At 41.8% G+C, this 25,035-nt stretch overlaps 1 protein-coding gene across 2 annotated transcripts in view; it reads left to right on the top strand.

The window, feature by feature from the left end:
* GAREM1 (GRB2 associated regulator of MAPK1 subtype 1) overlaps nt 1-25,035 on the top strand; it is a 234,782-nt gene that overhangs the window by 167,552 nt on the left and 42,195 nt on the right. For both annotated transcript variants that reach the window (XM_040264800.1, XM_040264798.1), the window contains exon 3: nt 13,007-13,137. In XM_040264800.1, the coding sequence (XP_040120734.1) occupies nt 13,007-13,137 (131 nt within the window). The remainder of the gene's footprint in view (nt 1-13,006; nt 13,138-25,035) is intronic.

Below are 25,035 nucleotides of genomic sequence, written 5' to 3'. Positions count from 1 at the left end.
AGTGATGCCTGCAGGAAAGGGGATGGAGTTGAATTGACACCAGTTGAATGAGAGACTTCAGGGAAATGGAGGAGTCAAGGATGACCACCCAGGTTCTGACTTGGGTGGCTGCTTGATTCAAAAAATAAAAAGATGAGTTACCTGTATCAATTTTGAGAGAGATCTTTATGGGAGAACTACTGGGAGATAGGAACTAGGTGTTGGGTAGATCAGTGTGGAATTCAGGAAAGATCTGACTGGTGGGAAGGTTGGTGTACTGTCAGCTTATGCATGGTCCTTGAAGCCAAGGTGATGGGTGAGGTTCCCCCAGGAGAGTCAGGAGACTGGGAGAAGGAAGGCAGTCATGCACGGAACTTACAAGGACACTAAAAGGACCCAGATTTCTGCACAGACTGAGAGGAGAACAAGGGCACAAGCCAAGAGGAGAGGAGGAATACTGGTTGCCCAGGTGGTGGAGGAAATATTTGCAGAAGCTGAATGGAGCCAGGTCAGGGAGGGACGAGAAAGCTAAGACAGAGCAGCCTGGGCTGGGTGGTTAGAAATTAAAGAGCTATTACAGGTTTGTGTATTTATTCATTTATTCTACAAATGTGTATTGAACACTTAGGTTCTTGAGTGAAATGAAATCCATTAAGGTTGTGTTTCAAGATGAGTAAAGTGAAAAGGCAGAGATGGAAACAGCCTTAAAATCTGAAGCAGTAATACCATTATGAAGCAATAAGAATCAAAACCAGAGTAGTCACAGTGCATGCTGAGGACAAATAGATTTCAAGGAAAGAAAGGGCAAGACACAGGCGAGAATGAATGTAGAAGCAGCAAGGTGAAGATGAACTGGTGATTCTCACCAGTACATGTTAGGAAGCATGTCATTTTTATGATAAATTGAGCCCTGGAAAACTTCTGATCATTCTGAAGAAGCAAATGACCAACTAGATGCAATGAAAAGTATAATTTTTCCCATTTTCAACAAATAAAAAAATAATTTATGTAGTGTGAAATAGCTTGGCTGGCTAGAACATGTGTCCCAGAATGAATCAGAGTTTTGAATCCAGTTAAGTTCAGGGATGGACTTTCAAAATTGAAAGCAATGGTCTGACCACTTGTTTCATGGAGATTGAGAAACAAATAGAAATACCCACAGATGGTCGATGATGAAATTCATAATTTTTTTTGGTTGATGATTTCTTTCTGTTCATTGACTTTAATTCCTATTGTCTGTTGGTTACAAGTTTGGAACTTTTGTGCTGAGATTTGTTCTTTACCTTTCTTTTTATCCCAATTCCACTTCCAACCCCCCAACCCGGCCCCCCCCCCCAAAAAATTGTAATTTAAGAACTAACTAGAATATTAGGAATCAGAGTGTAGAATAAGATACATAATTTGTATGAAATACTACATTATGTATTGCATAGTATTTCACATTTGTGTTTTCCTTTTTATTTTTTTTAAGATTTATTTATTTATTTATGGCTGCGTTGGGTCTTCGTTGCTGTGAGAGGGCTTTCTCTGGTTGTGGCAAGCAGGGCTACTCTATTTGTGGTGTGTGGGTTTCTTGTTGTGATAATTTCTCCTGTTTTAGAGCATGGATTCTAGGCACTTGGCCTTCAGTAGTTGTGGCACACGGACTTAGCTGTACCGGACCAGGGATTAAACCCACATCCTCTGCGTTGGCAGGCAGACTCTTTACCGCTGAGCCACCAGGGAAGTCCTTGGGTTTTTATTTTTTTAATTATGCTTAAGCATATTAGAAATTTCAAAACTTGGTAGTAAGTGGAACAGAATATGAAACATGAATTACCTTATTATCAAATACTTATCTCTACCTTTATAATAAGGAAAATACAATTAAAATCTCAAGGTACTATTTTGCACCTATCAGATTGGCACTGATAATAGGAAATGAGGAAACCATTGGTGGGAGTATAAGTGGGCACGTGCTCTGTGCAGGTTAGTTTGGCAATATCTATCAAAAATAAAAACGCACTTACCCTCTGGCCCAGCAGTTTCCACATGCAGGCATTTTCCCGCCAATGTACTTGCATTCAGCACACAGAGCTTTTGGTACAAAGTTGGAAAGTTTGAATGCCCGTCAACAGGGGACTTGTTTAATTAGTTATGGTATTTGCACAGAGTAGAATATTGTGTACCTCTTAAGAAGACAGATTTTCATGGAATGATAGAAGAACTATATGGAATCCTACCATTTGTTTAGGTAAGAGAGGTCTTATGTGCACGAGTGGACTGTATCAGATACCATCTCTGGACAAATGTACAGGATGCAGAGAGATCTGAGGATCAGGTTGGGAAGGAGACATTTTACCCTAAACCCTTACATACAATTTGAACTTTTTGGCAATTATATATATTAAGTAAATCATAAAAACACTTCACATTACTCAAGAAAAGGGACTCTAGGTGGTTCACCAACACCAACAGTACTAGTGAAAAGTTTAGGTAAATGAGTTTTCATACGTTGTTGGTAGAAGTGAACGTTTGTAGATGCTTTTTAGAAGGCAATCTATTGTTTGCTGCAGTTCAGAATAACTGATAAGATACATCTCTTTTTACCTGGCAGTCCTTTTCCATTTCGGTCCTATAGGAAATCCAACCTGTTTGCATGCATGGAGTTAAAAATACAAAAGCACTTTTAAGTTAAATCTTGAGTGTAAGTGTAGACTCCTGCCCATGTTTATTTGTTGTTCAGGCGCTAAGTTGTCTCTGACTCTTTGCGACCCCATGAACCGCAGCATACCTGTCCTTCACCATCTCCCAGAGTTTGTTCACACTTATGTCCATTGAGTCAGTGATGCCATCCAGCCATCTCATTCTTTGTCATCCCCTTCTCCTCCTGCCCTCAATCTTTCCCAGCATCAGGGTCTTTTCAGATAAGTCAGCTCTTTGCATCAGGTGGCCAAAGTATTGGAGTTTCAGCTTCAACATCAGTCCTTCCAAGGAACACTCAGGACTGATCTCCTCTAGGGTGGACTGGTTGGATCTCCTTGCAGTCCAAGGGACTCTCAAGAGCCTTCTCCAACACCACAGTTCAAAAGCATCAATTCTTTGGCGCTCACCCTTCTTTATGGTCCAACTCTCACATCCGTACATGACTACTGGGAAAAGGATAGTTTTGACTATGTGTTTATTTATTTCTTGAAAAATGGCAGCTGGTTTGTTGCTTCTGTCACTTGAGAATCCTCATTTCTTCACATCTGGAAATGACCCAGTGGTTTTAGAGATCCAGTTATTTGAACCATTTAGAGTATATTTCACTCACACAACTGACTTGAAACCACTTAACTTCATGTTGGTGGGCTGTCTCTGAAAGAGGTAAGAGAAGAAAAGAATTCCTTCCTTCCTTCCTTCCTTCCTAAGCCCTACTTGATGCCCCATGTGGTATAATACCTACCACAGCAAATCACACATCCCTGGTAATTGTGTTTTCAACATTCTGGAACTTTTTTTTTTGGCCATGCCAGTCAGCTTGTGGGTTCTTAGTTCCCTGAGCAGGAATCAAACCTGCGCCTCCTGCCTTGGGAGCTCAGAGTCTTAACCGCTGGACCACCAGGGAAGTCTCTGGGACTCTTAACCACTTTTGTTCGTCTGAGCCGTTCTTAGCTCATTGTTGCTTTGGTGTTCTAGTGCCGTTTTTGTTGCTTTCTTTTCTATTTAATCATTTGTGCTGATTTCTGTGACCTTTTCCAAGCTGGGAGGAGGCGGGTAGCGGGGTGGGGGGGGGCGCGGGGAACTGGGTGGCTGTCGCCGCTGACTTGAGTAATGGCCCCACAGATGGATAATAACGGCCCTGGCTCTCCCTTGGTTTGCTTTTCTTTACACACGTGAAGCCGGCACTGGGCAGGTGAGCAGTAAACCAGAGTGGTGACAGGAGCTTGCCTACAGGCAGTGCTCATCACCAGCTGTGATGGGAGCGGGGAGGCTCCAGTCACGGCGTGCCCCATCTTCAGGGGCACAGAACTCACTCCTTATTGCCCACTGCCCACAACTTTCCAGCCAGTAGCAAACAGGACAGAACTGCATTTGACCACCTCTTCCTCTCCTTGTTCTCTCTACGCATCCCAGTGTTGTTGCTCTCTCCTTAATTTAGCAAAATTTGTTTCCATTTTTCATCTCTGACAAGTGACCTTTTCTTTCTAAGTAACAGAGTCCTATAGTTTGTTCGGCATCATATAGGAGCTCGAAACGTAGACGCCTCAGGTAGGAGTTCAGGCCTCTTGGCTATGCTTTTTTTTTTTTTTAAGCTGTATCAGGTCTTAAATTAGTTGCAGCATGCAAGATCTTTTTAGCTGTGGCATTTGGGATCTAGTTCCCCAATCAGGGATCAAACCCTGACCACCTGCATTGAGAACTTGGACTCTTAGCCCCTGGACCGCCAGAGAAGTCCTTTAGCTGTGTGTTTAATGCATCATCTCTGTTGAAGTAAATCGCAGTGATTATCTTGAGGGACAAACACCAAAAGACAGATATTTTCTGAATGACAGTTATCGTCAGCATATTAATTAATGTAGTTTTAGAAGCAACTCATGAAAGCAGATCAATAAGTCTACCAGCCTTTGCTTTCTACATTATTACCTTCAGTTTCTGTAAATTGTAACCTATGAGCGTGCCATTGGATTCATTCCTGGGAGTTTCAGTGTCCTGCAGACAGAACAGCTCTCTCAGTGGAGACCTTTTTTTTTTTTTAATGAAATTAACAAAACTGCTGAAAGACAATGCAGTTTCCTGCCTCTCCGGGAACAGGGTTTTGACAGTAACATCTCAGAACAGATGTTTCGGCAATCTCCAAATGTTTTTATTTGGTGGCACAAAGACTCTGTTATTCATGAAATGGTCTGTTAAAAAATTAGTTCCTCCGTGTGGGGGTTGTGGGAATATGTGTTACATAAATTGATTTCACATTTTGGCAGGGCACTGGATCTTAACTCTTTAGATTGGCTCCAAGATTTGACTCTGACAAGTTCTGCCTTCCAGGCTGCAGCAGTGGTAGGAGCTAGAGCAGCTCAGCATCTTTTTCAGAGCACTTCAAGTTGACTCATCTGAGAGTGTCAGATTCTTTTATAGGAGAACAGAAGCTAAGTCAGTAAAGTGCTTAGAAATTTGGTCTCTTAAAATACAGTGAGAGGATGTGGGCATGTTCACTTTTCATTTGCGTTATTCCCTAATATAATCTACAGCTGCGGATTACAATCTGCATCTTACAATTCTGGGTTCTGGAATCATGTTTAAAGGGAAAACTTCTATTCTTAAGTTGCACATGGGTCTGGTTCAAGTGGTAAAAAATCCTCCTGTGATACAGGAGGTGGAGGAGACCCTGGGTTCCACCCCCGGGTCGGGAAGATCCCCTGGAAGAGGAAATGGCAACCCACTCTAGAATTCTTGCCTCGAAAAATCCCATGGACAGAGGAGCCTGGTGGGCTACAGTCTATGGGGTCACAAAGAGTCAGAGAACACATAAGATCTCTACCTTACTAGAGACCTCAGTGTAACTACTTAGGAGTATTGGAATGTAAAGGCTGGTCATTTCTAAATATCTTGTTTTCTGGCCACGCTTTCTGGGTCTTTGCTGTCCTCCCAGCAGGACAGAGGTCAGCAAACCGTGTGGCCTCAGGGCCAGATCTGACCTACTGCCTGTTTTTGTAAAGTTTGATTAGAACACAGCTGCTGTAATTCGTTTACAAATCGTCTGAGGCTACTTTTGAGATACTTCGCCAGAGTTGAAATAGTTGAAGCAGACGCCATTTAGCCCACAAAAACTAAATTATTTACAGAACGAGTTTGCCAGCCCCTGCAATAGGAAGCTGCATGTATACCGTGACCCAGTATTTAAAACATTACATCAAAACATTTGATATATTTAGATCTTAAAGGTATTTGTGGGGTGTAAGAAGTATAAAATAATTATTTGGTTTTAGACCATTAATCATATGACAGGAAAATGTTTAAAATAAAAATACATGTACACACAGAAACATATAAACTAAAATCTTGCAGGACAATATAAATAAACTATATGGAAAAGAGGAGACAGAGGTTAACGCATGGGATTAGATATTCAGTAAACAGTTAAAAGGAATGAATGAAAGGAACTGATTTTTCTGATGTGCAGTATGTTCAGATGTGAAAACATTTGGTCACATTTAGCTGCCACTTTGTTTTTATTCTTTCATCTGTGTGCGTTCATCACTCTCAGCATAGTTTCTTGTCAGTGCTCCCATGCAGCTGAGATCTTCCTACCCATCTAACTGAGACAACAAACACAGGTGAGACTAGAAGGTTAGAATGTATGCAGCTTTACTGTTGACCCCACAGCCATGCCAGACAGAATTATTCATTTGATCCATATACCAAAACTTATTTGAGCCTGCTGGTAGTAAAAGATCTCAGTTCAGTTCAGTCACTCAGTCGTGTCCGACTCTGCGACCCCATGGACTGCAGCATGCCAGGCTTCCCTGTCTATCACCAACTCCCAGAGTTTACTCAGACTCACATCCATCGAGTCAGTGATGCCATCCAGCCATTTCATCCTCTGTCATCCCCCTTTCCTCCTGCCCCCAATCCCTCCCAGCATCAGGGTCTTTTCTAATGAGTCAGTTCTCCGCATCAGGTGGCCAAAGTATTGGAGTTTCAGCTTCAACATCAGTCCCTCCAATGAACACCCAGGACTGATCCTCTTTAGGATGGACTGGTTGTATCTCCTTGCAGTCCAGGGGACTCGCAGGACTCTTCTCCAACATTACAGTTCAAAAGCATCAATTCTTTGGCACTCAGCTTTCTTTATAGTCCAGCTCTCACATCCATACATGACTACTGGAAAAAACATAGCTTTGACTAGATAGACCTTTGTTGGCCAAGTAATGTCTCTGCTTTTTAATATGCTGTCTAGGGAGGCCTGGCGTGCTGCAGTTCATGGGGTTGCAAAGATTCGGACACGACTGAGTGACTGAACTAAACTGAGGTTGGTCATAACTTTTCTTCCAAGAAGCAAATGTCTTTTAATTTCATGGCTGCAGTCACCATCTGCAGTGATTTTGGAGCCCTCCAAAAATAAATTCTGTCACTGTTTCCATTGTTTCCCCATCTATTTCCCATGAAGTGATGGGACCAGATGCCATGATCTTCGTTTTCTGAATGTTGAGCTTTAATCCAACTTTTTCACTCTCCTCTTTCACTTTCATCAAGAGGCTTTTTAGCTCCTCTTCACTTTCTGCCATAAGGGTGGTGTCATCTGCATATCTGAGGTGATTGATATTTCTCCCGGCAATCTTGATTCCAGCTTGTGCTTCTTCCAGTCCAGCATTTCTCATGGTATACTCTGCATATAAGTTAAATAAGCAGGGTGACAATATACAGCCTTGATGTACCCCTTTTCTTATTTGGAACCAGTCTGTTGTTCCATGTCCAGTTCTAACTGTTGCTCCCTGACCTGCATACAGATTTCTCAGGAGGCAGGTCAGGTGGTCTGGTATTCCCATCTCTTTGAAAATTCAAAATTTTCCACAGTTTATTGTGATCCACACAGTCAAAGGCTTTGGCATAGTCAAGAAAGCAGAAATAGATGTTTTTCTGGAACTCTCCTGCTTTTTGATGATCCAGCAGATGTTGGCAATTTGATTTCTGGTTCCTCTGCCTTTTCTCAATCCAGCTTGAACATCTGAAAGTTCATGGTTCACGTACTGTTGAAGCCTGGCTTGGAAAATTTTGAGCATTACTTTGCTAGCATGTGAGATGAGTGCAATTGTGTGGTAATTTGAGCATTTTTTGGAATTGCCTTTCTTTGGGAATGGAATGAAGACTGACCTTTTCGAGTCCTGTGGCCACTGCTGAGTTTTCCAAATTTGCTGGCATATTGAGTGCAGCACTTTCACAGCATCATCTTGGACTTGAAATAGCTCAGCTGGAATTCCATCACCTCTACTAGCTTTATTCGTAGTGATGCTTCCTAAGGCCCACTTGACTTCACATTCCAGGATATCTGACTCTAGGTGAGTGATCACACCATCGTGATGATCTGGGTTGTGAAGATCTTTTTTGTATAGTTCTTCTGTGTATTCTTGCCACCTCTGCTTAATATCTTCTGCTTCTGTTAGGTCCATACCATTTCTGTCCTTTATTGTGTCCATCTTTGCATGAAATGTTCCCTTGGTATCTTAATTTTCTTGACGAGATCTCTGGTCTTTGCCATTCTATCGTTTTCCTCTACTTCTTTGCATTGATCACTGAGGAAGGCTTTCTTATCTCTCCTTGCTATTCTTTGAAATTCTGCATTCAAATGGGTATATCTTTCCTTTTCTCCTTTGCCTTTCTCATCTCTTCTTTTCACAGCTATTTGACAACCATTTTGTCTTTTCGCATTTCTTTTTCTTGGGGATGGTCTTGATCACTGCCTCCTGTACAATGTCACAAACCTCCATCCGTAGTTCTTCAGGCACTCTGTCTATCAGATCTAATCCCTTGAATCTATTTGTTACTTCCACTGTATAATCATAAGGGATTTGATTTAGGTCACACCTAAAAGATCTCAGACGTGAAAAAAATAACTAAAGAATGCCTGAAGAACAAGCACCAGATTGACAGAGAAGAGAAATGTGTGCAGCTTTACTGTTGACACCACAGCCATACCAGACAGAATTATTCATTTGGTCCATATACCAAAGCATATTTGAGCCTGCTGATAGTAAAAGATCTCAGACATAAGAAAAAATAGCTAAAGAATACCTGAAGAACAAGCGCCCAAATTGAAAGAGAAGAGAAACGGTGATAGAGATGGGCGATCTATCTAAGGGGTTAGAGATGGTTTGTATCAAGAAACCCAGGGTCTCTCATCCGAACCAAAATATCAGTGATCATGACAAACAGGACAAGAAAAAGAAAATATAAGAATTCTGAAGCTCTTATGTCACGAGAGGGAACATCCTGTTTTGTCAGAAGCTACTCCCCACGGCAGGATCTTTTTTTAAGGATGTGAACAGTGTCTGCAGCCACTTTTATAAGCAAACACAGACTTTCCATGGACACAGCAACCACTGGTCACACAGGCTCTTGAGCACTTGTAATGAGGCTAGTGTGAACAGAGGTGTGCCACAAGGGTAAACCAAACACAGGATTTAAAAGACAATGTGAAAAAACTATTCGTGAAAATTCTAACTCACTGATGACTACTTTGGTCCCCTTATTTAACACCTCTGGATGCTGAAAGATTGCTTCATCCTGAAAGATAATTTCAGTAGCTTGTCTGATCTGTTCTTTGGTAGGATTGATTCCTGAAAAATATCCTTTGAGGCTCTGTATATTATTCAGATTGGAATGATTTTTAAGTACACTGTTGCTTGCTTTCTTTGTCGAGTGACAACATTCATCTGTGGTTTAGAAGCAAACCTTGTATACAGTAATGTAGTTCACCTTTTATTTACAACTGGGAAAATCTGCAATTACTTCTGCATCACTCTATTGTCTGCCAGTTCCAGGACTACAGTAATTTTCTTTTATTTAGCAAACATTTATTAAGTACCTATTGCATGCAAGGCATTGTGCTTCCCTGAATTTAGACATGTTGGATTTGATGCTAATGGGACTTCCAAGTATAACCATCCAGGGGGCCTTAGATGCCTCTAGAAGTGAAAGGAAATGTAGACTGTGTCAATATATTTATTATAAATCTGCATAGTCATTTGCTCAAGAAAAATTGAGATGTTTAACTTCACTGATCTTCAGAGAGATGCAGATTAATAAAAGGAAGAGATCCTTTCTAATATGCATGGAATTGTCTAATTGAAAAAATACTCAGAACAAGATTGTGTTCCAACTAGGAGGCACATAGCCTGTTGGTAGAAATACAAATTGGTTTAGGTTTTCGGGGGAAAAAAAAATTAGCCATGAATGATAAACAAGAAATTGTGTTACTCTTTAATTATCCCCAAAACATGAACCAAAAGACAAAATCCCTGTGCGTCTTGAGAAGAGAGAAGGGAACCGAGAGTCGCTAAATGGCTACTTAAACACTGAACACTTTGCATCATCTCCGTTAATCCCCACAGCTGCCCTGTGAAGTGTCCCCACTTTACAGGCGAGGAAGCAAGGCTCAGACGGATTTAGTGATTTGCCAGTATCATAAAACATGTACATGGCAGAGCGCCCACTTACATTAGGCACCTGCCTAACTCAACCTAACCGTAGGAGAACAGAAAAACAGATAAACCCATTATTAAATGCTGTGCAAACATTGTGTCGTCATGTGGGGAAAAGGAGAAAAAATTACAAAGGAACAGAGTATAAAACTGTAGATAAACCATGGATACTAAAAGTTTGTACACAGACTAGAGTAGTGAGAAAGGAAAAGTTTAGTTGGTTATAGTGGCAGAATTTAAGAAAGTAGTATTAAGATTGCTGTAGTCTTTCTGAATTTTTAAAGATTGCTTTTATGAAAAAGATATGATCATTTTGTATTTTCGAATGTGTTATTCATCACTCTACATCCTTCTAGAAGGTACTCGAGCTGTTGTGTCTGGGTGCATCCTCTATTTTGTCATCACCGCCTACTCTTTAACTCTTGAAAACACTTCTATCAAGGTCCATCACCAGCAAAATCCCTACATCCTTAAACCCTTCTCTGACATTACTTGCATCTTGTTAAAACCCAGACCTGCATATACCCTGAAAACACTCCTTTCATGAAGCCCTCTGAGGTGGTAGCTCTTAAATCCCATGGACAGAGGAGCCTGGCGGGCTGCACTCCATGGGGTCGAAAAGAGTCAGACACGACTAAAGAAAAAGTGAAGTAGCTCAGTCGTGTCCAACTCTTTGTGACCCCATGGACTGTAGCCCACCAGGCTCCTCCCTCCATGGGATTCTCCGGGCAAGAATACTGGAGTGGGTTGCCATTTCCTTCTCCAGGGGATCTTCCCAACCCAGGGATCAAACCTGGGTCTCCTGCATTTCAGGCAGATGCTTAAACCTCTGAGCCACCAGGGAAGCCCAAGACACGACTAAGCATGAGTCCAAACTTAACTCCTAGCCTTACTTCCTCATCCTACCCCTCCAGACCTGCCCATCTCAGTCAGTGGCATTTCCATTCCTTTAGCCACTCAGGCCAGATTCCTGACATTCTCTTACCTCTTCCAAACGCCTGCCATCTCACACCTGCATGACGGCGGGGCCTCTAACTGGTGTCTCTGCCTCTACACCTGGCTCCTTCACAGTGTGTCCTGAACAAGCGACCGGAATGATTCTTCTATAATCATCACTGCTTTTCCACGCACACCCCCAGGTGGCTCCCCATCCCACTCAGATGAAGAAACACAGTTCTGCAAAACCGTCAAAACTACCTGTTATTTCTCTGACTTTCTTTCTCTTCCTTCTTGTCTTTTACTCACCCCAGTCTAGCCTCACGGGTAGCATACCACACACACACCAGCCCATCTGCGTGACGGTCTCTGTGGAGACTGTTGCCTGTGTTGAGAATTCTAAGAACTCTCCACCCAGCTCCATCAAAGTCGCTTTCTCACACATGCCTGCTCTAGACAGTGGGTACTCTCCAACCCCCTCACCCTATTTTTAATGGCACTTCTCACCTTCTGAGGGACTTACCTGATGGCTCAGCTGGTAAAGAATCCACCTGCAGTCCAGGACACACGGGTTCAGTCCCTAGGTCAGGAAGATCCCCTGGAGAAGGAAATGGCAACCCACTCCTGCCTGCAGAATCCCATGGACAAAGGAGCGTGGTGGGCTACGGCCCATGGGGTTGCAGAGTCAGAAACAACTGAGCACATAAACTCATTACTCACCTTCTAACATATTTTTTACTCCATTGATTTATTGTATATATCCTCTGTCTCCCACTACAATGTGAAGCTTCAAGAGGACATTTTTATCTGACCTCTTAATTGATTTATCTCCAGCATCTAAAATAATACCTTCACCTAATAGGTGCTGTGCTAAAAAAATATGTTGAGAATATAAATGGTCAGTATGAACGTGTCCCTGTTTCTACCTGATGACCCATGGATGCATGCAGAGAACTCTGCCTCGTAAGAGTTTTTAATTCCTTTTCCAGTTTCTCAAGTGTTATAAACAGCATTCAGAAAAAGACCACTGAGAAACACGGTGTCATGGGCTTGATTGAATATGGTCTTTTATTCTAAGCTGACAGCAGCTCCTCTAGAATGTAGCAATGAGTGTCACAAATGCTAAAAATGTACAAGCAGCATAGTAGATCCTTGACATTTTTAGGAACGTGTTCAAAGTTCAAAAATCACCCAAACTACGGCTACCATGATAGTATGTCTGCACTCAGGAATTTCACAGATGGTAGTAAAAAGGAAGCCACCTGCTGCTCCAGATGCCAAGTGCCCTACTCACTGGAAGGGTCTTCCCCCAACACCAGCCCCTTCGGGCTCAGGCCGTGTACCAAAGCCACATCACAAATTATAGGAGCTTCTAAGCCCCCAGTATCACCCATGTATTCTTGAAACCAAGGGCATTGGTGAAAGCTAAGGGGGCACAGATTATTTTATCCCACCTGCACATTTTAAAAACACTAATTTAAAAAAATCAGTTCCCCCAGGCCACTCAACCTTGGTTTTAGAATATAATGTGGTGGGGGGGGGGCAGGGCGGGGGCATCATTACAACTAAAGAACAGCAGGACCACTATCACAAGCCACATGTGCAACCATTTATAACACACCGAGTTTTCACATCGTGTTTATACTCAAAGCAAGCATTCATCCAATTTGATATTGATCTTCTGGGAATAAACCCTGAATGTGAGCAAAAAAATAAAGAAACTACACATTTGCTTTCATTTTTAAGCTAATTTTTAAATATATATCCTAGTTCGGAGAAACCCTTCTGCCACAGTGGCTTTCTGTTTTTAAGGTAATGCTCAGAAGCCGCTGACGGAGACGAGGGGGAGTGAGGGGAGGGGATGCCGTTGCCACGGTGACAGCTGTCCAGCGTAAGCATCTCACAGCTCTTCCGTTTATCATGTATTTTAGGGCAATTCAAGTTGCTGGAACAAGACCGAGATATAAAGGAGCCAGTGCAATATTTCAACAGCGTGGAGGAGGTGGCCAAAGCATTTCCCGAACGCGTGTACGTCATGGAGGAAATAACATTCAACGTGAAGGTAGCGCTGAAGAACCAAATATTTGTCATTACTAACCTCCTTTGGCTTTTAGGCCTTCGTGTGCACAGTTAAGTGCTCATTTGTGCCTCTTCCTATGGAGGTTCCATCTTCCTCGTGGGTTGGTGTCAATGGCTAAAACTGGTCTTACAAGAACTGTGCTGTAGCTGAGCTGACCACCCAACCTGCCCCCCACCCCCATTATTACACTTAGTTAGCATTATCTTTGGCTAGAATAACTGTTAAGGCAGATCAAAAGTGGTTTTGGGTTTTTTTTCCTCTCTCTCCTTTAAAACTCTGGACTTTATTCCCTAATATGTAACCCTTTTTTTTGGCCAGATTCTTTTTTTTTTTTTTTTCCATCTCCCTTATTTTTTATTTATTTTTTTACTTTACAATATTGTATTGGTTTTGCCATACATCTTGTGTGAGGCTAGATGCTCTGCTTGTGAGAGCAAGTAAAAGGCACTGGGTAAATCTAATGCCATAGACTCAGTTAAGAGAGAAACTTCAGAGTGTGCCTTGACATGAGCATATAGTCTTCGTAGACTGTCCAGGTCAGTCTGTAGAGGAAAAGTTGAGGTCTCGAATGTTGCCCAGTAGGTGCTTACTTTTCTTTATTTTCTCTTGGCCACGCTGGGTCTTCGCTTGACGTGGCCTTTCTCTGGTTGCAGTGCGTGGGCTCCTTGCTGCAGGGCTTTCTCGTGCGGAGCACAAGCTCTGGGGCTCGAGGGATTCAGTAGTTGCGGCTGTGGACTCAGTAGCCGTGGTGCACAGGCTTACTTGCCCTTCGGCATATGGAATCTTCACAGACCAGGGATCAAACCCGTGTCCCCTGCACTGGCAGGCGGACTCCTAACCAGCTGGACCACCAGGGAAGTTCCCCAATAGGTACTATTAATCCTTGTTTATCAGAGAGCAGCTGAATAGTGTTTACTGTGCTGAATTGGTTTTACACTCTTTAATTTTATTTATTCATTTGGCCATGTACCATGTGGGATCTTAGTTCCCTGACCAGGGATCAAACCTGTGACCCCTGCATTGGAAGCGTGGAGTCTTCACCACTCTACTGCCAGGGAAGTCCCCAGTTTCGCATTCTTAAAGGGATGGTTCCATCCTCTCCTACACAGCAAGCTAGCTCCTTGAGAAAACCTGCTATTGAAGAAAGACTAACCAGAGAAGCAATGCCACCAACCGGGTGCAACTTCATTGTCCGCAACCCTTTGCATTTTGTTCAGCAACATCCACAATTACACCGACACATTTTCGATAGTGTTCACATTGAAAGAATGTTCTCTTTAACCTCATTTCAGCAGGAAGTCCAACTCAGTCAGGGTCTTCTCTGAAAATTTCAAAGTCTTAGGAGCAGATTCTGGTTTCTTGGAAATCCACTCTATTTGAAAAACAGCCCACGTGGTGTCTTGGTCCAAGAATGCAAGTGTCTTTGCGGATGGGTCACTCCACCTACTCTCCCAGAAAAGGCAGCAGATACCCAAAACAGCTTTCTTAGTGCAAAAGTCGGCCCATTTAATTGGCTAGGCTAAATCATTCTTTGTCCCAGTGCTAAAACACAGCACCGTAATCTACTTCCTTTAGCTTTATTATTAAAATGGGTGAGATTTTGTATTTTGTAAAGTCTTTTACTAACCAAAGTATGCTTATGTTCAGAGTATTTATAATTTTTAATTCCGTCAGTGGCTCAGGCTTGTATTCATTTATAGTTGAAGATTGTGAGAATGTGTTCATTTTTAAACTCTCTGAGATTCATTGGCCATAAGTTAATCAAATCCTGTTTCATTAGTACCTTGATTTTAATCTCTCCTTAAAATTTATTTAGAATTAACTAAAAGAAAATTTTGTTTAGGAAAGAAAGTTAATGCTGTAAAACTCTCTTCTGAAACGTTTCATTTTGCTGGTAAATGATGAGAAATCAGACATAATTTTTTTTTTTTTTTACAATTTTCAAGTATTAAAATCTAATTCAGTCTTTGGTGGGATATTGTTTACATGAAAGATTTTTTAAAAACACCTCTAAATGCTGTTTGTTTGTGAATTTCTATTGGACCAGCAATGAATGAAAAAGTAATACTGAAACCAGTACATTTTGATAGGTTTTTTCCCCCTGACAGAATACCATGATCGGCTATATTGATTAAAATGTGTGTAATAGAGATATCATTTAAAAGTTTAGCACAGTGGTGTGAATGTACTTAATACTGCTAACTCGTATACTTAAAAATGGGTAAGATGGTAAATTTCATGTTATGTATATTTTACCACAGTTTTTAAAAAGCAAGAAGTCAGTGGAATTCCTGCTGAAATGAGGCTAAAGAGAAAATCCTTTCAATCTGAGTACTTTCTAAAATGTGTCAGGATAATTGTGGATGTTACAAGTAAGTGTATGGAGTAGTAGTTTATAGCATCTGTAGAGCTGGTTGAATTGGGGTTGAGTTCTATGCTCTGCATTCATAAATATTGTAATACCTCTGGTCCATCACTGATAAAGTTTTAAGATGCCTTCACATCCAGCCTGCACTAATCATTAAGACAGCTTTCAATTCTATTCAAGGAAGACCCAATGAAATGAGAACCTCAAGAAATTTACGTAAAAAAATACAAGTCTGTGTGCTCAGTGAGTAAACATGCACATAAATAAACAAACCAAGGAGATTTGTGGGAAAGATTTCTGGAAACTCCCTGCATTTTAAAAGAAAATGTTGGATGCCATGGTCTTCTTTAAAACTTGATGATAATGTGCATGTATCAATATGCAGAGCTTAATGCCGAGAGCTCACTGGAGACAAGGGAGAGAACAAAGGAAAAACAGTACAACCTATTCATAAATATAACTGTTACAAATATTGTTAAATATTACATAACATGAAATAGTATATAAATATTATCTAGGAAGCAGTTTTTTGAAGGATAGGATTCACAATTCCTTGAAAAATTTATCCTCTTCTTTATGCTTCAGATTAGTGTAAATTAGACCAAGAGAAATGACTTACAGTTAAGAACTGGTAGCTAACTGGCATCATCATAGTCAAAAGGCACAATTATTTCTTGAAATAAAGAAATATATATGTATGCACATTTATTCATATATATTTACAAGTGCAAGTTGAAGCATGAAAAGAATACAGAGCAAAACAGAAGTCTTGAAAGAACAAGAGCTAGTTTTGTTATTTTCAAGACTATAGCAAAAATTTACCTAAAATTCAATGGATCGTATTAGTACTATTTGAGTGGGCATGGCAAACCACTCCAGTATTCTTCCCTGGAGAGTCCCCATGGACAGAGGAGCCTGGCGGGCTACAGTCCATGAGATTGCAAAGAGTTGGACACTACTGAGCCACTAAGCACACACATTAGTACTGTTTACACATTTATTTCAAAATAAGATATTCCTTTTATCTTGAGCTAAAGAAAATACATCTTTAAAAGATGACTTGATATTTAAAAATTATCTACCTGATTGCCCCATCGTTGGATGAACTGCATGAAATGAGTTAATATATATTAAATATTTAATTACTTAAGCAGCAGATATATTTTGAGCACTTACTACATGACCAGCCTCATTATAGGTCCTGGGAGTAAATACCAAATATATAAATCCCTGCCTGCTTGGAGATTACATTCTGCTGGGGAGGCAGAATGTAAATAAGCAAATACAGATACTGTTATGCTGGCCCAAAAGTTCATTTAGGTTTTTCTGTAAGATACAGAAAACCCAAACGAACTGTTGGGCCAACTCAGTACCTCCAAATAAAGAGATAAAGATAGTAGATATACAGGTCTGGAGCTTGGGGTATAATATATATTGAGGGCTTACCAGCTCCTTGATGGCATTTGAAGCCATGGGCCTGAGTTCACCTACATCTCAACTGAGGGTGACCCACCCCACACCCTCCCAGGGACAGTTGACAGTGTTTCAGTACAATTTTGATTGTCACAGCTTGGGGAAGGGATGGGGGCTACTGGTATCTAGTAATGGAGGACAAGGATACTGATAAATACCCTCCAATGTCACAGGACAGGCCCCAAAACAAAGCATTATCGAGCAAAACCATCCAGAGCGCCAAGGTTGAGAACCCTTAACCTAGAGACTAGATGAAGAGTAGAGATCTGAGGAACAAGCCCTGGAGCTCTCCAGCCCTGGGGTCTCAAGGAGACGGAAAGGAGTAATAGACAGTAGACAGTAGAGCATGTGAGAGGACAGTAGTGTTTCAGAGAAGAATGGGCACTTGTGTCTGAAGCCTAGTGATTGAATTAGATAAGGACTGGGAACTAATCATTAAATTTAGTAAAATGGGAGCCTTTGGAGGCTTTGAGAGGAAGGAAATATTAAGCAGCTCAGAGACCCAGAAAGCAATTAACCAGGGAAGCGTAGTAGGATGGTCCCAGGGTTCTATCAAAATAAATTTCAAGTGAAATTACTTAGCACCAGCTTCTTTTCCTTCCAGCCATCTTCAGTGGATAAGTTGGGTTTAGTCTGGGTCGGACTTTACCAAGTAGAATAACAGAGATCAGCGAAGGCACAGATGAAGGGCCCAGAAGTGGCAGGTAGCAATGAGCCATGGGCTGTTCACTGGGTAAGGAAGTATGAATACGATAAATGAGATCTTGGAGATCCAGACGAAGTTAAGAGACTTCCAATTTGGGTTAAGAAAGCGAGGTGCAGACTAGGAGCCGCAATAGAATGTAGACTTATTGGGATTAAATTTGAGGCAGTAATATAGGAAATGACAGGAGTAGCTGTCGTTTCACATCTAAATCTGCCTCTTTTGAGTGGGCAACCAAGGTGGGGAGAACAGAAAATGGCAGGTGAGTAGGTCAAGAAAAAGAATATGTGGGCAGGTACCATTCTAAAGGAGACCAGTCCTGGGTGTTCTTTGGAAGGAATGATGCTGAAACTCCAATACTTTGGCTACCTCATGCGAAGAGTTGACTCATTGGGAAAGACTCTGATGCTGGGAGGGATTGGGGGCAGGAGGAGAAGGGGAGGACAGAGGATGAGATGGCTGGATGGCATCACCAACTCAGTGGACGTGAGTCTGAGTGAACTCCGGGAGTTGGTGATGGACAGGGAGGCCTGGCGTGCTGCAATTCACGGGGTCACAACTGAGCGACTGAACTGAACTGAACCTCTTGCTGATCATTTTGTCTGTTTCCTCCAATCCCTCCTAAGCTAATGGCATTCAGTGTTTTTAGAACAGCAGTCAGCTGCCTCATTCGCCACTTTTTCTCTCTATTAATAACATCCAGCTTTTGGTTTCCATGGTGAGAATCTTGTTTTTGTTTACCCATTTTCCTGCCTACTTGTTTTTAACTGTGATAGGCATTTTTTAAATTACCTCTTTTAGTTTTTTCATCAACTGTCTTTATTCTCATGTTTACTTTCAAAGTCAAAAGATGTCTTATCTCTGAATTGGTCATTCCAAACCAAAGCCTCATTCCTCTATGCTTTAATAAGAAACATAGCTGCACCAACAGTTTTCAGTCCTACTTCTCTCTTTAAACAAGGTGTCATGATCTAAAGGGCATGTCAGACCAGGTAGTGTAGCTCAGGCTCTGGATTCAGAATTGAGGTCCAGACACTGACTGTGACCACGGGCAGGTCATAGGACCCCGGTGCCATCACCTGCAAAATGGGCAAAATACGGAAGATACCAAGGGAACATTTCATGCAAAGATGGACACAATAAAGGAGAGACAGTGTGGACCTAACAGAAACAGAAGATGTTAAGAAGTGGCAAGAATACATAGAAGAACTACACAAAAAAGATCTTCATAATCCAGATAACCGCGATGGTGTGATCACTCACCTAGAGCCAGACATACTGGATTGCGAAGTCAAGTGGACCTTAGGAAGCGTCACTGCAAACAAAGTTAGTGGAGGTGATGGAATTCCAGTTGAGCTATTTCAAATCCTAAAAGATGATGCTGTCTAAGTACTGCACTCAATATGCCAGCAAATTTGGAAAACTCAGCAGTGGCCACAGATTGGAAATATGTCAGTTTCCATTCCAATCCCAAAGAAAGGCAATATTCAAACTACCACACAATTGCACTTATTTCACATGCTAGCAAGGTCATGCTCAAAATCCTCCAAGCTACGCTTCAGCAGTATGTGAACCGAGAATTTCCAGATGTACAAGTTGAATTTAGAAAAGGCAGAGGGATCAGAGATCAAATTGCCAACATCCAATGGATCATGGAAAAAGCAAGAGAGTTTCAGAAAAACATCTGCTTCTGCTTCATTGACTACGCTAAAGCTTTTGACTGTGTGGATCACAACAAACTGTGGAAAATTCTTAAAGAGATGGGAATATCAGACCACCTTACCTGAGAAACCTGTATGCAGGTCAAGAAGCAACAGTTAGAACCAGACATGGAACAATGGACTGATGGGAAAGAAGTGTGTCAAGGCTGTATATTGTCACCATGCTTATTTAAATTCTATGCAGAATACACCAGGAGAAATGCTGAGCTGGTTGAAGCACAAGCTGGAATCAAGATTGCTGGGAGAAATATCAGTAACTTCAGATATGCAGATGACACCACTCTTATGGCAGAAAGCAAAGAGGAACTAAAGAGCCTTTTGATGAAAGTGAAAGAAGAGAGTGAAAAAGCTGGCTTAAAACTCAACATTCCAAATACTAAGATCATGGCATTCAGTCCCATCACTTCATTGCAGATAGTGGGGAAACAATGGAAACAGTGACAGACTTTATTTTCTTGGGCTCCAAAATCCCAGCAGATGGTGACTGCAGCCATAAAATCAAAAGATGCTTGCTCCTTGGAAGAAAGGCTACAACAAACCTAGACAGTGTGTTTTTCTCTGCTTTATAAAGCAGAGACGTTACTTTGCCAACAAAGGTCCATGTAGTCAAAGCTATGGTTTTTCCAGTAGTCATATATGGATGTGAGAGTTGGACAAGACTGTTGAGAGTCCCTTGGACAGCAAGGAGATCCAACCAGTCCATCCTAAAGGAAATCAGTCCTAAATATTCATTGGAAGGACTGATACTGAAGCTTCAATACTTTGGCCACCTGATGCAAGACCCAACTCACTGGAAGACCCTAATGCTGTGAAAGATAGAAGGCAGGGGGGAAAAGGGACGACAAAGGACAGATGGTTGAATGGCATCACCAACCCAATGGACATGAGTTTGACCAAGCTCAGGCAGACAGTGAAGGACAGAGAATCCTGGGGTGCTGCAGTCCATGGGGTAGCAAAGCATTGTACATGACTGAGTGACTGAAGAACAGCAACAACTCCCCACCTCATAGATTTGTCATGAGAATTAAATGAAGCAATGCATTAAAGCACACATGCTTTGCAAGTGTCTTGTGTAGGGGCTGGCTACCTACAGTCTTAGGGCAAGACACCTGTTTTGTAAATAAAGTTTTATTAGAACACAGCCATCCCCCTGCACTTCCTGTTGTCTGTGGCTGCTTCAGCAATGTAACAGTTGAGTCCAGTAGTTGCAACAGAGACCATATGGCCCACAAGCCTGAAATGATTACTCACTGGCCCTGTAAGAAAAAGTTTGCCAACCCCTGATTTGAAACATAAAATCCAACTAAGTGAAGTTTCACATCTAAAAAAAAAAATTTCCTGACACAGATTTCACTTACCCTTAGTTTAGTACTTTATACCCTTTGACTGAATATTGAGAACACAGTACATATGTTGTTGTTGTTTCTGAATACCCTTTCACCTCAAATACTTTTTTGGAGCCTTCTTAGGCCAGAACATACATGCGAGTACCTAGTGAATTATTTAAAATGTCTCCCAGCCTCGCAAACCCAGCCCAGTAATGGTAAGAAATTCCCCCACGCATGTATTTTCTCCCATCAAAATAAGACTAAAGCTAAGTCTTGTAAGTTCCGTCTTTTCTGTGACATTTGCAGAGAGAGCGAGAAGAAAGCGCAGCCTTGGACTTAGCAGTGGGTAGCTTGCAGCTTTCCTTAACTAGGGAAGGGCATCTTGACTTCAGTACTGTTGCCCAGAAGATTTCCAGATTCAAATGACTCCTCTCCAGTCTGAGGGTGCCCGAACGCGCTAACCTGGATGCTGTAACGTTGCTCTTTTCATTCCAGTTAGTGAAGTCCAAGATCTCAGCCATTCCAGCATAGATTGCCCTGGAGGCAGAATAATAAGTTTGCATTGTCTCCGCTGGTCAGCGTGCCCCAATTCAGGAACTGTATGACATTTCGATCCAGTATGGAGCATCAGTTCAGTTCAGTCGCTCAGTCACGTCCGACTCTTTGCAACCCCATGAATCGCAGCATGCCAGGCCTCCCTGTCCAACACCATCTCCCGGAGTTCACTCAGACTCACGTCCATCGAGTCGGTGATGCCATCCAGCCATCTCATCCTCCGTAGTCCCCTTCTCCTCCTGTCCCCAATCCCTCCCAGCATCAGAGTCTTTTCCAATGAGTCAACTCTTTGCATGAGGTGGCCAAAGTATTGGAGTTTCAGCTTTAGCATCAGTCCTTCCAAAGAAATCCCAGGGTTGATCTCCTTCAGAATGGACTGGTTGGATCTCCTTGCAGTCCAAGGGACTCTCAAGAGTCTTCTCCAACACCACAGTTCAAAAGCATCAATTCTTCGGCGCTCAGCCTTCTTCACAGTCCAACTGTCACATCCATACATGACCACAGGAAAAACCATAGCCTTGACTAGACAGACTTTAGTCGGCAAAGTAATATTTCTGCTTTTTAATATGCTGTCTAGGTTGGTCATAACTTTTCTTCCAAGGAGTAAGTGTCTTTTAATTTCATGGCTGCAATCACCATCTGCAGTGATTTTGGAGCCCCCTCCCCAAATAAAGTCTGACACTGTTTCCCCATCTATTTCCCATGAAGTGATGGGACCGGATGCCATGATCTTCGTTTTCTGAATGTTGAGCTTTGAGCCAACTTTTTCACTCTCCTCTCTCACTTTCATCAAGAGGCTTTTTAGCTCCTCTTCACTTTCTGCCATAAAGGTGGTGTCATCTGCATATCTGAGGTTATTGATATTTCTCCTGGCAATCTTGATTCCAGCTTCTGTTTCTTCCAGCCCAGCATTTCTCATGATGTACTCTGCATATAAGTTAAATAAGCAGGGTGACAGTATACAGCCTTGACGTACTCCTTTTCCTATTTGGAACCAGTCTGTTGTTCCATGTGCAGTTCTGACTGTTGCTTCCTGACCTGCATACAGATTTCTCAAAAGGCAGGTCAGGTGGTCTAGTCACCACTTAAGCCTGCACAGACCTCATAAAAACCATTTCCTGTGGGCTGGGTCAGAGCTCCGCTGACAGTCCTGTCACCTGGGTATTGGCTCCTGAGAACTGGGTTTGGCATCTGTTTCTGGCACGGGTTTCAGTGTCTTTTTTATTATTCAGTTATTTTTGGCTTTGCCAGGTCCTCCTTGCTGTGTGGGCTTTTCTCTAGTTGCGGCAAGCGAGGGCCGCTCTGTAGTTGGAGCTTGTCATTGCGACAGGCTCCAGGGCGCGGCTTCAGTAGCTGTGGCACACAGGCTTAGTTTTTCTGCAGCATGTGGGATCTTCGCGGACCAGAAATCGAATGGGTGTCTCCTGCACTGGCAGGTGGATTCTCTACCACTGAGCCACCAGGGAAGCCCCAGGGTCATCTTTTTTTTTAATAGGGAAAATAAAATCATTAAGTTCGGAGAACTTGGGTGACAGCTAAGTTTCTCAGTGCTGAGAAATATGACCAAGAATAAAGTGATACACCATTATAAATAATCCAGCAGGACTAGGAAATTTATAGACTCAGAGTTTTGATGATCATCAGATGTTAGATCTGGAAAGACCCTTACACATCGCCCCATCCCACTCCTCCTTTTAATAAATAGGAAAACTGAGAAACAGATGTCAGCTGACTTCATTGATTCATACAAAACCACAAAGTGACTTAGCTGCAAAGCCTGGTCCCCTAATTCAATCCAGTCATCTTTTTTACTCCCTCGCATTCTGTCTGTGGATCTGAGATAAGGCCCATGACAATGATCAGAAGATCCTTTCACATAGACACAATAGCTTACATGATAAATTCATTTTCTTAAAAAAATGTAAATAGGTGTATTCAATAATTACTGCCCAGCCAAATCCTTCTGCCTTTTGTATCTGAAATGCTGATGGTCTGACACACAGGATTTGGCAACTTTTGTGAATGTTACATCTGGCAATTTTTAAGACCTTACTTCATTCCTGAGCATATTGCCAGTATTTCAAGAATCAAACCCTACTAGTACACTTGATGTTTTCTGTCAGCACTGGATGCAGTTTCTAATTAGATAGCATGTGTCAAAATGAACCCCTTCAAAAATGCTAGTGTAACATATTAACCAGCATTTTTTTTTTAAGTATCAGCCAGTATTCACAGAGAAATAAGGTGGGTTCTTGCCTTCTTGCTTGAAGCAGTGGTGAAGATACAAGGAAGTGGCCAGAATGCGTCATTGAATCAATAAGCAAGACTTGTAAAGTTTAATATGATTCCTGCAACTTGATGCTGAACCTTGGATGTTTTCCAAGGCTTTTAACTTACTGAGAATCAGCCAGCTTTCCCCCCAAGCCATTGACTTGAGGCAGTCTGTGTGCCTTTTATCTTAATATATTCGTTCCCCTTTTTAAAGTTTCCATCTGAAAAAGTGCTGAAGAAATATCTTCCTGCTCTGCCAGCAGGTTAGACTGTATTTTGTTTCCATATGTAAGATAGCTAACAAATTAAACATATGTCATATTACTTCCTCAACTCATCTTAGAACACACTACAGACAAGGCCTTGAAAATACATTCGTGGAGAGGGTTTGGGCTGCTCTTGATTCTAACCCTTGTCATAATTACTTTACTCCCTGCCATCTCTCCAATCATGTTTATCTTTTTAAAACAAATTTATTTACTTACTTTTGGCTGCACTGGGTCTTTGTTGTGGCACACGGGCTTGGTTGCTCCTCGGCGTGTGAGATCTTCCCAGACCAGGGATCAAACCCCTGCCCTCCTGCCTTGGCAGGAGGATTCTTAACCACTGGATCACCAGGGAAGTCCTGTGTTTGCCTTTTAAAAGGCAAAACAGCTTATGGCTAGACTTTACTCTGGATACATGGATCATCCTATGGTCATCCTGTAAAGTAATACAAAATAGTGGAACTGAGTTCTGAGTTTTTTGGTTGTTTTGTTTTATTAAGAATATAGATCAGTCATGGTGGTCACATCATTCCTAGTTTACGATCCCAGTCCTAGTTTCTGTCTTGACCATTCAGTAAAGGAATCCTTCTCCGGTTGTATGTTTTTAATGATGTCAGACAGGTGTTTTCCCCCTGTGATTTTTTTTTTTTTTTAATGGATAAGGCTTATTTGCTCTGGCATTTCCTACCTCTTCTAGAACCTTTGGAGCATGATTAATTTTAGGGTAGCCAGCTCTGGGGGTAACTGAATTATAACAAAAATCCTGTGCAAAATGACTGTAATTTTCTCTGAGTTTCTTAAAATGGATTGCACTGTCTATCATCCGAAAGAGAAGTACTTGAACAAAAATTAAACTCATTCTCATCTCCGGGTCGGTATAGTTTTACCTTTAAATGGAAAGACCCTATACCCTAAGAATTAGGTGTTTTATGGTCTCATTTAAATTGTTTGTTGCCTCTTATGTTTGTTAGATTCCTGCTTTAAGAATCCGTATTTCGTTTCAGTTACCACTTCTGTTCTGCAGTGGGTTGAAAACTGGTAACCAAGTTGGGTAGAGTTTAGTTAGATAAGAAGAAGTACTCTAAATTAAGGTCCTTAAAGGCTTTTCCATAAGCCCTCATGTCACATCTTTTCTGGCTGCTCAAAGGCCTTTATTTCACTGCCTTTTTTTTGGGGCTACATTTCAGAGAGATCA

The sequence above is a fragment of the Oryx dammah genome, unplaced genomic scaffold (assembly GCF_014754425.2).
Source record: "Oryx dammah isolate SB20612 unplaced genomic scaffold, SCBI_Odam_1.1 HiC_scaffold_22, whole genome shotgun sequence".
Lineage (NCBI taxonomy): Eukaryota > Metazoa > Chordata > Mammalia > Artiodactyla > Bovidae > Oryx > Oryx dammah.
The sequence above is the reverse complement of the archived record's forward strand: the minus strand, read 5'-3'. Positions and strand labels throughout refer to the sequence as shown.